Here is a 13,561-nt window from a genome sequence, read left to right as displayed (position 1 = left end):
TTTTTATTTATTTTTTTTTTAACGTACTGGCACACAGAAGTAGTGCAAATGGGCTATTTTGAATGGCAATATCAGCATTAGTAGTAAATCTGGCAGTCATAAACACACAAAAATACTTCTGTTGAGAAGCTCCCACTGGATAAGCAAGCAGATAGCGCTCTAGTCTTGGCCAGAACCTGCAACCCTCCCATCTCTCTGGCATTTACAAAAACCTTCTCTCTATACATTTATTTCAGATGAGCATCTCAGGCTTGCTTCCAAAACCCATCAACATTATAATTTACTGGCAATCAACAGAAACACCTATAGGGTAAAACTTTGCTCTGTCATCTGTTCAACACTGTGACACCTGGCTTGATGCCTCCTCTTTTCGCTACCTTAACTCTTTTATTGTTATCTTTCATTAGACTTTTTGCTCTAAGATACACACTTTAGAACTGATGGTTCAAGCACAGACAACAACAACAAAGGGCAAACTTGTGCATGTCAAACACCAAAATACACCATCAGACATAAAAGATAAAATGAATGCCATTAAAACAATGGCAATTAAGGAACAGCAGTGGCTTTAATTAGTACCAATTTGAAAAATGTATCATAATCTAGTTCAATGAAGACAGCTTTCTAACTCTTTCTAATAGAACACTAGGGATTTTCTTACAACTCCTTGAAGAGCCTGCAGTTTAGGCAGAAAAGCCATCACTGTGGATTCTGCTGTTCCAAGTGATCTAAATTCTTCAAAGCTCATACTGAGTATGTTATTACTTTTGGTACTAAACAGCCCAAGATACAGACAGTTGGTCTCAGAAGTTGTAAAAATTTAGATAAACAAAAATAAATTTATTCCTTTGCTCAGTGACTAACATTATCATCAAAATAGGACAAAACAAAGAAATAAAAGAAATGCATTAAAAACCCACCATATTTAGTGTTTGTCATTCAAATGCCTGCTAAATCATAACAGCGTCACTGCAGTGAGGTCCAGGAATGCAACAGGACACACACATCAACAAATTAACGTGGGATGATGTTTGCTATAACAGAAGAACAATACTAAAGTTCCTTCAGCAGTGTGATACAGAAAATTAAATGTAGGGCCACAATTTCCAAGGAAATACCACCACTCTAAAACACTCTATGCTCAACAGAGGCACTACAGAATCACCAGGTTGCTGTAGGCTTCCTTATACACATACGCAGGGTTCCTTGGTCTATTCCGTTGCCCTGAGATATTGTCTGCATATCAGGTGACTATATTTTTTGATGCATTCCTTTCTGGCAAAGTGTACTCAAAAAGATCTTTTGGATATATTTACAGCCAACAAAAGCACAAAGTCTGTGGCCAATAATTTTGGCAGAGAAACAGAGTAGGAGAAGCAAATAGCCAGACGCATGCATCTCCCACGACACATCTGTTGATGTCATTTTGTCAGTCTGTTGAGGTTCTGGATTTTCCAGGCAGGAAAAAGATCTTCCTGTTTAAGTTGCAATATGAGCGGTCCAGAAGATGGTACATCATCAGTGACATCAAAACACATGATTCATCCTGTGTTCGGTCAGGTCCCAGTGTTCCCTACCTAGAGCAAGGGAGATTAAATATGCCTTGCTAAAGGGTGTGGCATCTTTAAATGCAAATGCACGTATAAAAATACTGGTGGTTCTGCTGGCAAGGATCCTGCTGGTTTCATAACTGAATATCCAGGCTGTGTAATATCAGAGTTCAGCAAACAGAAGAATTTATGCTTCCTCCCAGATGAATTTATCCAGACAGAAGAGATTCAGCAAGCTGCTATGTAACAGGCAGCCTGATTCATCCTGCCTTTGGCTGATTAAATTCAGAGGCTGATGTAAACTATTCCACGGATAAAGTAATTCTGATCTGGTCTGAGTTGCTGCATCCATGGTAACACACCAGGACCCAGATATTTTAACTTTGCTCCAGCCAGGTTGAGGCACAGTATGGCCTGGACTCAGACTTCCCTGTTGAACAGGATCAGCATAAACCACCAAATGCAAACAATAGAGAATATTCTGACTTCTCAGGGAATTACTAGAAACTCTTCTCTAATACCCAATGGGTCATGCTGGCTGACTGGTTTCAAATCTTCCTCATTTACACTTCTCAGACTCCCAAGTCTCCCAGTGATCTTGGGGAGAGGTTGCCACGGGATTTTCTATTTTAACCTGATCAAGAGGCTGACTTATTCCCCTTAATTTTTTATATACTCATATTTGTGATAAAATTAATTCCTTTTACTCTGAGACTTTGCTGTTGTCATGAACTCCAAGCAGGTGTGAGCTTCACAAATTAAGAGAAATTCAATATGCTGATAGGCAATGGCTCACTCTTCAAAGTCACGTGAGACCCCAAAACAGCCTTAACTACTATCAGTTTCCAGATGGACTTTTAGGATATTGGTTTTGACCCACAACGATCTTTGAATTCCATTGTTAGAACAGGAGGTGGGTTTCTTCTCCCTGCTTTCTACTGCCATAGCAAAGATTATCTAGAAGCCCAGTAATGTACAGAGGGAGTGGGAAGATGAGAGGCTGGGCCTTTTTCATGGGCTCCTTTTTTCATGAAGATATTTTGTTGCTTTACTGCCATTTGTTTTTCAGGGAATCCTGATTTTAGTAACCTCTCAAGACAGGACTGGCGCTTTTTTCCACTGCCACCTTCATCATTTCTGATACCCTCCTGGACTTGAGAAACTTGAAGTTTGTCTAGAGGATTAAGATTAGAATAACATTTACAACTAGACTGTCAGGCAGGTCTCCAGCCTGGCTTCATTTTACGTGACAAATTTGAACCAGCATTGAACTGCAATAATTGCACAATCATTGCTGGCCAAAAACGGGAATCACAAAAATATGAAGACTACAAATGCAATGAAAACAACATATAGTAGTGCTCAGCACCAGTACTAGAAGGTTTCCACATCTGTTGTCTTCTCAGCTCAAGAGCGAGCACTGCAAGTGACCCTCCAGAAAGCAGAGATGTCCATAACCACTCACTGAGAAAACAAAGTTTGCCCTAAAGCAGAGCTCCTGTACATGATGTGGTGTCACTACAACACCTCCATGTACAGCTAATTTATTTTTTTTTTTTTTAAGTGAAATTTTGTAGTACAAAAGAGGTTAATGATGTCCATTTTGAACAATATTCTTCAGGAGTTATTCAGCACAGTGCTGGCTTTAAGTCTTGTTATGTGGTCAAATACACCCTATCTGATAAATCAATGCCATCTCCTTGTGATGGCTATCACAAAAATGGCCAAAATCATGAAACAATGCAATATGTTCTCAGACTGAAGAGTCTTGCTCTCCTCTGAAATTTCTATCATATCAAGAAGACTTAATGAAGCTTTAGGAGTAGGAAGTGTCAAAGAAACTTTAGGTTCTCAGCCCTGAAACAAAACTTCTTGTTCCCAGTGCCAGTAGTTGGAGATTTTATTTTCTGACTTCAAAACAAACAAAACCAACAAAAATACTGCCATGCAGTCCCTAGCTGGCTGTTGCAAATCAAAACTACTGGAGGTTTACAGCATTTCACTTGAAAGTAACAACCTAATAATAAACATCCAGTTGCTAAAGACAATCATGTTTCTGCCATTGCCATAACACTACCAAAACAGTGTGCAAAAGCTGTAGTGAAACGTAATAATCCATACTACACTACAATTTACAGACTCAAAGATCAATAACCCCCTGTGCAGGAGTACTTGCCGATGCTGAGAGGTAATTCTGTGAAAAAGGCAGCAGAAAACCTCTGTTTCGTTACAGTCCACCTTATACTCTTCCAGGATGTAAACAACAGTTCCACTCCACAGTCCTTTAATCCCCAAGTAAACATTACTATGTGCATTTTTATCCAGCTTCCTAGCAGATCTCTGGTTTGTGCATATCAAGAAACTCTTGAGTAATTCAATTAGACTTGAAAATCTGAAGCAAGTCTACCAAGCAAAATGCTGAGGAACTCACAAACAAAGCATACAGTACCCTATCATCTCCAGCATTAGCTTTTGGACAGATTTTCCCATGCTATAACCAGGTCAAAAGATTCTGCTTTTGTTGTTTTAGTCATTGCACAAATGTTTGGAAGATACATAAACTGGTTAGAGCATAATAGCTCAATCTTTACAAGGCCAAATTCTTCCCAAGGGTGGAAAAACAAGGGCAGCAGTTGGAGTCCCCACCACGTGGACAGAACGGGCAAACGTCATCCCTGGGCTACACAGTACAGACAAAGGTTGCTCAGTGTAAAACACTTTGCTCCCAGCTTATCAAAGCAGTCTAAGGATACACATAACATTAAACTCACAGATGCTCCCGCTGACTTCAATGGACAACCCCATACTTGGAAATGTAACCTGTCCCCTAAAGACTCTTTGGCTTGGGACCCTCTCACCCTGTCTCTTTCAGGTTCAAAACCATAAAGTAGTAAAACCATCATTTCTTTCCCTCAGCTCCTTTCTTCTCCCTTTTCAGTGCTTAAGAGAGTAGCGACAGCATCTGCAAGCACAGCTGAGGAAGGGCTGCAGACTCTCACCCCCTGTAAATACAAAGCCTGAATACCTGGTGGCTGGGACGCAGCACATACCTGATCCTTTGCTGGTACCAACAGTTCTTCAATCATCATGCTGTCTCTGGCATAAGAACTTCTGTTCAGCGTGTAGGACCTATCCGAACTGAAGGAGCGGAGGCTGTTGTATTTACCATTTATCATAGAAAGTGCAGATGATAATGAGATGAACAAAAAATAAAAATAAAAAAATTAATATATGCAACTTCCAGGGACAGCATAAGATGGCAAAATATACATAATCTTTGAAATAAATACAAGGGAAAAATGGAATAATAAGTTTGATTACGGTTAAATATCCCCTTCCCTACAATATACAGCAAAATCACGAGTGTTTACTGCTTTGGCAGTAAGGCTTTGGCTTTAGAATAAATCCAGAAAAGTGTATTCGAGTATTTAGGTGAACTTTGATATATGTCTTCACGCCCTAATCCTGAAAGGAGACCCATGAAGGCATGTCCCAGGGGAGCTGTGGGTACGTTACAGTGTCTGCCCATATGGCTCAGATTGCTGAACCAGGTTTAACTAAGTTTTATGTGTTGCTCTCTTTGTGGTTGAAACAAAAGAGAACACTTTTGAATTTGTTATAACCACTCTAGTTATTAATTTAGTTAGAAAAGAAGATAACTTTGAAATGAAAGAAGAAAGAAAAGAAATTTGCTTATTGATGATTAAATAAAGATTCCAATGCTTTGGGGATTATTTTGTGCATGTTAGACTCTTTAGAAATAATTATGATCACTCTGAATGTGTTGTAATTAAATCAACGTAGGAGTGTTACACTTAACCCTGGAAGATACATTATGGTATGTGCTAAACATGCTGCAGGCCTAGACATGCTTGCTACGTGACAAAAATAAAGTAGTAAAAAATGTGAATTAATAAAAAGCAACATCCAACAACATATTACACTTTTATACTAGTAACACTTTTCAGACTCAAAACTGTACAACTTGTTTCATGCATTTTGTAGTTGTTACTTGAACTTTTCTAGGCTTTAGTACACATTCCTTCTTTTACTGGAAGCAGAACTGGGATCTTAACTACACACTGCAGGAATATGTTAAGCAGACTTTTACATGATAAAAGGTATAAAGAAATCATGTTATATTTGTTATAACAGAGGGATATTCTCTAAGGCTGAGCCCACCCCTCCTGCCCAAAAATGAAAGCATGTCACTTTCCAATGCTGAATAAAATGAAGATGAGCAATGGCAGCAGCAGAAAGATGTAACACGATGCCATGCCTTCTTACCTGACTTTTGGACTAAAGCAATTTACAGTGGAAAAGAAACAGGAGAAATAGAAAGCAAAGAATCAGACAGGAAAAGCAAGATGTTATGGTTGGATGGTTTATATATTTAATGTGTTTATTTCTTAATGTTACACTCAGAATCAGCAGTCAGTTGCATCCACAGAATACTTTTTGCTAAATAAGATACTTCACAGGAAAAACACTGTATTTGTCTTCTCTGAGCATAACATGTGCAATGTAAAAAAATGAGTTACGCTGCAACAAATAGTAATGGCACTGCTAAAATCAGAAGCATGGGATATATTAGATTTCTCTCAAAGAAAAGATAACAGGAGGTTGAACCCTCAGATCTACCTGACAGATCTTGACTGTGAAATTCTGCTCTCCCACCTGCACTGTGAGAAATTAGACATGTGAGGGAAGAGTACTGTAATGAGTGGAAGGTGTCCTGGAAATCAGTGCCCAGCTCTGGACACAAAGCATGTTCCCTCTCCACCATCACTGTGGTGCTTCAGGACTGGCCACATCTGACAGTGCTGCGTGATGACCTCACTCACCCCAATTTCTGCTTAAAAGCGGCAGGTGAGCTTACTTAAATAAGCTTACAAAAACATAAAATCCTCCCTTCTCATCCATTTCGCTGATTTTCCAGCTAATGGACTATTTACATGCATTTCGGCATTCCTCATGAATGTATGATCGCATAAACACTTATTAACTTACCTAAAAATTGTAAGTGAAGCAAAACGTGGCTGGGCGCTACTAAAGAGCAAATTTGCACTGCATGCTTGCATTTCTAATGTGACCATAACAAGACTGAAGGGCAGACATCTAAGCTTTACGTTATGGGAGCTGCCATTTGCTGTTAGACAATGAACTCATTTTTTAAAACAGATCTTTAAACTACAGCATAGGAAAAAGTCCTCAGGGCTCCAGCTTATGAGGTTTAATTATTAGCTTCAGTACGATTCAACTGTCAGTAAGTACATTGCAAATCCACAACCGTGGAAGTAATCTCTGCTCATATAGCTTTAATTGTTTTGAGCAACGCACATTGCAGGCTTTAGCAAGATTCAAAACTGAAATCTGAAATGTTGATCTAGAAACACCTGAGCTGAAATCAACATTAGTCAGATGATATATCAAGTTTATTATATTTTGTCAGGTTCACAGAAACTTTGACCTGTTTTCTCTAACACGTAATCCACTCCCTGTCAAATGAAACCCTGCTTTTTTTTTACTTTTGGGAGGATTTTTTTAAATATTGGCGATCTCAGTTGGATTAATTCACTAGAACCTTTAAAGAAATAAAAGCACCAAAATAGCAAAATGATGTCATTCAGTTTTTCTGGCATTTACAATCTTTGGCTAAATTAGTCCATCAAGGAACACTCTAATGTGTGTAGCAATCTGACCCACAGTAGTGAAAAAGAAACCTGGCTGGTTTTTGCTGCCTGTTCTAGATCAGTTTCTAGACCAGTTGCAAACTGAAGCAAAGAGGTGCCTTGGCGATGTTCAGAGCATGAGCAGATACCAGAAAAAGTGAATAGTTAGTTTTCTGTATCATTGCCATAAGAAGCCAACATGAATAAAGAATATGAAATAAAACTGCAATGGATATATGCTTTAAAGGCACGGTATTACCATAACACAGCAGTGCACCCCTTCTACTTCTTTTCAAAATAGACTCCAGCTTTGTGTGAAAGAGCACGCTTGGTTTGCAAACATTTGTAACTCTGGTGACATGAAAACATGAGAAACAGCAAATACAATACCTGGCTGAGCGGGCTCCCAGGCTAAAGCCCATGTATCCTTCAGCAGGCAAGGAATCATCTCCCAGCTCTTTCAGATCCTGGGGTCCAAGGTATTTGTCCGTATCACCTGTCATTGCATCCTCACCTGCCAGTACAAAAGCCAGGCTGAAATCAGAAGCTACACGTATTGTAAATGTTTGTGTGCTCAGTAAGTCATAACGCCCTTCTGTGCTCGCCAACAAGGAATCAATCCCATCACCCCCGCTTTCCCTAAGGCTCTTTCCATGGAGTACACTCATCCACCCTCGGAACGGGCCTGAGAAAATAATTTTATTGGGGGCAAACGCAAGAAGTAAAACTCCACCTTGTCATAAATCCAATAAAGTTACGAGGGATGACTTTTGACCAATCGTTTCAGCAGGCTAAAGGGTTCCTTTGTACTTTGTACCACTGCACTGACTTTTGCTTTCCTTACAAAAAGCACATGACCTGACAAACTAAAGGTAAGTTATTCTGCATGAAAAAAAAAATAATAATACTAATAAAATGTGGCTGTGAGGAAGAGCCTAGTTGTCCACCGGTGCTAAAAAGTGCAGCAAGCTTGAATGGACGCCGAGTACAAGAAGAGGCCCGCCTTCCAGCGTCAGTATTGCTCAATAACTTTTGCAAGTTCGAATGTAAGAGGGGATTGCTTACTTTAAAAAGAAGAATAAAAAATAAAAATGCACTGCTTCACAGTCCCAGGTTGATTTTCCGAAGCCCCTTCCCGGCCCCGCGGAGCAGAACAAAGCCCCGGCCGGGCCGGCGCGGCCCGCAGCGCCCGGGCCAGCCCGCCCAGTGCCGGGCGGGGGCTGCGCGGACACCCAGACAGACGCGGGGGATCAGGTTTTCTTAGGAAAAAAAAAAAAAAATGAAAGGAAGGAAAGTTAAATCCTCGGAGAGGAGGGCAGATACCGTAAAGGGTTAACGGAGCAGCTCGCTCTGGCGAGCAGCATTTGCATACCATTACATCATGCAAAACCTACATTCCTGCATTGACAGAGCAAGTCCAAAATATGCCTTTTGCGGTTGTGGGATTTTTTTTCCCCCCGTTTCCTCAATAACACAGAGCCAAGAGCTCCCCGTAAGCTCATTACTTGCCTGCCTTCACGCTCTCCTTCGTTGTGAACGCATTTTAGGTGTGTAAAAGTTGCACAACAGAGAAGTTTCTCAGCGTGTTCTGGAAGGTGAGGGACTCCGCAACCCCAGCGATACGTTTCCCACTTTCATTCAAGGAGTTTAGACTAGTTTCCATTTACCTAACTCAGGAAACCACAGGCGAGCTCTGGTTTTAAACTAACAATCAGTTCTAAAAATACCCCTTCAGCTACTGCTTTACAAACGGCAAACAAACAGACCAACTTTCTTATCCAGCCCAGCAACAACCAGTATTTAAAGTAACAGTTTAAAAGCTAAAATGTTCATAACATACCAGAAAGCATTAAACCCCGCCCAGAAACAGAAACATTATACATTAAGTTAAACTTTAAAAAGTCTTACTGTTTTGGAAAGCCATTTTCAGCAGTCTGGTCTATAAGAATTTTTTCCCTGATGTTTCCAAGAATTCCTATTAGTCCTATTAGTCCTTAAGCAGTGATTTAGGGTTAATCTCCAAACCAGCACAAGCAAACTAATCCCTGTGGGTCATATTCGCTTTCCACACAACAACCGAGATCTTCTTAACATCTTGATCTCTTCGTATGTATTTTAGGACACGTGCATCTCTTTCCTCTCAACTCAGATCAAAGTTCTTTGCAAATATAAAACAAAATGAAAAATAATGACTACAGTTTAAAAAAAAAAAAATCCCCTCTTAATCACTCTGAAGACATCCCTTTAAAGCTTCTGCTGATTGGATTACAGCCTCCCTTGGCAAGCCTCTTGAATGGTGACATAAATGCAGGCACTCCAGTTATTTGTATGTAAATAGGGGTGCTGCGAGGGTGTAGTTTTTCTGTAACTTGATGCCGGGGCTGGGGGGGAGCGCAGGGCTGCGGGGAAGGGCGCTGAGCTCCGCCCGCCCTCGTCGGGGCCTCCCCCCGCTCATCCCCGGGGCACGGAGGCGAGTGGAGCCCCGGGGGTGCCAACGGCGGGGTCTGGGTGCTGCCCCCACTCCCTCCCCGTCACCGCCCCCAGCGTGGGGTGCTGTGTCCTGAGTGAAAAATTCAGGTGCTTGAGAAAAGAGGACTCCAGCTTGGGAGGTGTTGGAGTTGGCCCAGAGCGGGTCAGAGAGATGGGCAACTTTAAGTAAATTTGGAAACTTCTGCGCTTACAACACCTGAAGACGAGCGCTGCACCACTGCAAGGAACAGATAAGGCATTTTCTTTAGGAGCGTCGTTTGTCGAAGGCAAGGTGGAGAATGATAAGAAGCTATTCCAGTTGAGCTGAAAAATACATTAGATGTTATCCTGCTCTGCAGCTAATCCAGCCAGAGCAGGATTACTCTGATGAAATGCTCTCATCAAAGGAAAAACTGCATCTAGGAGTGGTAATTTCAAAGAATTCCAGACATTGTTTTGCGATTGTGGGAGGCTGGAGCAAAATGGGTGGTGCACGTTTCAGCAATCCTGCTCTGTTTAATTAGGTGCCACAGCCTAATCCTCTGCATTTCAGGTAATAAGCAGAGTGTTTGCTCACAGCACACTGTATTCCTGCAGAGAGAGAACCTATGTGAAAGTGAAGATAAAATTCATCTCTGAACAACAGATAAATGCTCAAGACGTGAGTCATGGATGAAAAAGTACCAAAGAAATGGAATATTGCATTGCTTTGCTGCAATTGCCACCCTTCCCGTTGTAAAGTTATGTGCTGAAGAAATATGGTGTCCCTGTTAACAGTGGGCAAACTCAGCTATCACAACTGTAGGAAACCATTCGAAATCCAGGAAATAATAGTGGCAGTAGGTCAAAGCAAAGGCCCATCAGTCCTAGCACACCCTGTCTCTTGACAGCAGCCACACTTCACAGAAGAATATAAGAAGATGAAGCAGTGGAAATCCTCCAGATCATTCTTCTAGATGGTAGTGATTCAAGCTCACATTTTCTAAGGCCATAAGAGGTTTGTATAGTCATGAACACAATTTTTTCCCCTTATTAAATTCTTCCAATTGTGCTTTGAACTCATGTCAACTTTTTGCATTCCCCACACCAAGGATGTGTGCCAAGGACTCATACAATTTAACCACCTGTTGCAGGAAGAGCAACCGTTTAATTTAAGCTGAATCTGTCTCTTGCTGGTTTCACTGATGTCCCCTAATCTTGGGCTTCTGGAGAGGCAGCAAGCATTACTGCTCACTTTGCCACCCACTATTTTATACATTATAGCCTATCCCTCATTCAGCTTTTTTCCTGGGATAGAATGGCCCTACTCTGTTTATTATTTTAATCTCACAAGCTTTTTTCATACTCTCATCACCTTTGTCACCTTTTCTCATGTTTTCCCCATTTTCCATGTTCCTCAGCATGTCTCCTACAGCTGGCAATTGCAAGAGCACAGGGTAGGTGCTCTTTTTAAAGACCAGTGAGAAATAGAGGCTCTCTGGCAGCAGGAGAGAAAGGATCATGTGGCTTGGGAGAAGTCCCAAATAAAATTTAATCACAGCCTGGGATCCAAATGGGCATCTGCATTGGCTTTGCTAAAGATCCCCAAAGCTTTTGCCACTCCCTGTCACAGCCTGTCCAGAGCTGTCTGATGGCAGGAGAGATAAAGCCACAGGGAAGAGCAGGATGCTTCCAAGGTTTTGGTTTCACACAAGTATGGAGAAAAGCCAAGACCAAAGCACTGAAACTTTTATGAACCTGTAAAATTTTCCGGAGACAAAGCAACTCAGAAAACTACAAGCACAAAAAAATAATAAATCAACCCCTCCTAAAATGATCAATAACAGACTTTCATGCAAGGGGCTGCCCTGACCTGTCTCGAACGCACTTAGACTACTGTACCTCAGCACCTACACTCAGAAATCAGGCAGTCTGCGTTCATGCCCTGTTAGGATGTCTGTCTAATCTGCCAGGGACTGATTAGCATAATACTTATCCCTACTGAGATGAATCTCCATTAAATGGGCTTAAAACAGTGTCCTGATTTACACCCAAAAGTTTGTTGTCTACTGAAAATCAAATTAAAAAAACCCTAAAAGCTCAACAATAAGTGTTTCTTGACAGTGACAAAATTCTCAGCACCTGAACTGTGTATTGATTTGAATTTTTCCCCTTCCCTGCTCAAGTAGTCTCACCCCTCTTTGTGTCAGCTTCCATTGCTTGCTGTCCCTTCACCTCCGAGACAGCAGCAGCAGCTTGGGGGTGGGGGTGACTGTTGTGGCAGAGCTCAGTGCTGGGTTGTGGCAGTCCCAGCTGGGCTTCAGCTTCCTCCACCAGGTTAAAGCTCTTGCACCCACTCACAGGGATGCTCTGAGGCTGAACATGTGAGGGGGTTCCCCCTGGGCCTCCCGCAGTCAGCTCGGGTTGTGCTTAACGCAGCTGGTTCCTGGCTCTCCACCAGCCCCTCGGCCACGGGGTGCACCGCTGGGGCTCCCGCAGCTGTGGGGTGTGAGCCCACATCTGGAGATGGTAGGAGGAAAGACCAAGTTCTTGCAGTCTCAAGTTTCACATTTATAAGATTTGCAATCTCTTGAAAACTAAAAGCAGAGTACACATTCAGCGTGCATCAGAACTGCTCTACGTTATTCTACAAACTTTCTGTTACATATGAAGATGAGCCTTCATTTTTTCCCCCAAAATCACATTCACATCTTTCAAAAAACACTTTTTTTTTTTTTTTTTCTTTTGCGGTGTAGCAGTTTCCCAGCACTTGACCTCATTTGGGCAGAATTGCCAGAGTAGTCTAGGAAAAGGAAGGCTGACTCCAAACCAAACTGTCCTCAGTAGGGAAGAGAAATTACACAATTCCCATGTAAATACTTATTTAGCAGGAGCAGCAAGACATGAATGCAAGGAAACAGTTTACTGACATTTGTCACTGAGCTCTGAGACTTCTTTCTAAACTTTCAATTTCTCTGATGAGAGAAATCTTGAGGATTGCGGCATATTGAGAAACCATTAATCAAGTTTCTCTCACTGAAGAGTTTTGGCTGATGACATGAACATTAGCCAAGTGAGGGAGAGCTTGGATTTGGGTGGTAAATTTGTGCCCTTCACTTGCTTGGAAATCAGTTCCCTGGCTATGATATTTGCCAGAGTACATTGCCATCTTAAACATATTTATTATATTTCTATTGGCATAAGTGACTGATGCATTGTATGCAAATACCCTGTCAACAGTGAAGAGTTGTGGGGATGGGCCTCAGTATATTGTCTTTACAGATGTGCAAGTCGGGAGACAGGCCTGTGGTTATTACCTGAAAGCCTGTAATTCATCACACACCTTGCACACCACAACGCTTCTGCTCAGATTAATAAAATACCTCTTGTTTGATGTGAGAGCTCCCTTTCAGTGTTAGGTTTGAAAATGACCCTCATATATATAAAACAGTCTCTTAACTCTCCTAGTAACATGATGCATGGGTGCAGAATAGTCTCTAGGAAAGGAATTGATCATATTACCTGCATTCTTATTTTTTGGTTTTGTTTGGGTTTTTTTTTTGGTCTTTTTTCGTCTTTTTTTTTTTGGTTTATTTGTTTTTTGTGAAATGGAGCTTAACGATAAAAAATCTTCCACAGATCTCAGAGATTCCTGCAGGTTTTGCATTTGGCTTTAACAAATGATCCTGTATATTAAAAGACACATTTTACATCTTCAGTTCTAAGATTCAGATTCCATATAGGAGTGTTTCTCATCTGTACCTCACCGCATGTTGCGAATGTTGCACAGTGGGATAACACACTAGTTACTGCTCTGTTAACTAACATGATTATGCATCAGTGTTTCAGTCAGTTAAAACAATGAAGAATTTTGAGCAGTACAATGGCCTA

General features: G+C 41.3%; 1 protein-coding gene across 2 annotated transcripts in view; it reads right to left on the bottom strand.

The window, feature by feature from the left end:
* The window catches only part of ANK3 (ankyrin 3), a gene marked incomplete at both ends in the record, with an annotated part of 196,456 nt that overhangs the window by 59,418 nt on the left and 123,477 nt on the right, over positions 1 to 13,561 (bottom strand). For both annotated transcript variants that reach the window (XM_080347592.1, XM_080347593.1), the window contains 2 exons: positions 4,601 to 4,703; positions 7,613 to 7,736. In XM_080347592.1, the coding sequence (XP_080203718.1) occupies positions 4,601 to 4,703; positions 7,613 to 7,736 (227 nt within the window). The remainder of the gene's footprint in view (positions 1 to 4,600; positions 4,704 to 7,612; positions 7,737 to 13,561) is intronic.

Source organism: Nesoenas mayeri, assembly GCF_963082525.1.
Source record: "Nesoenas mayeri genome assembly, chromosome: 7".
NCBI lineage: Eukaryota > Metazoa > Chordata > Aves > Columbiformes > Columbidae > Nesoenas > Nesoenas mayeri.
Note: the sequence above shows the minus strand (reverse complement) of the source record. Positions and strands in the feature narration are given on the sequence as shown.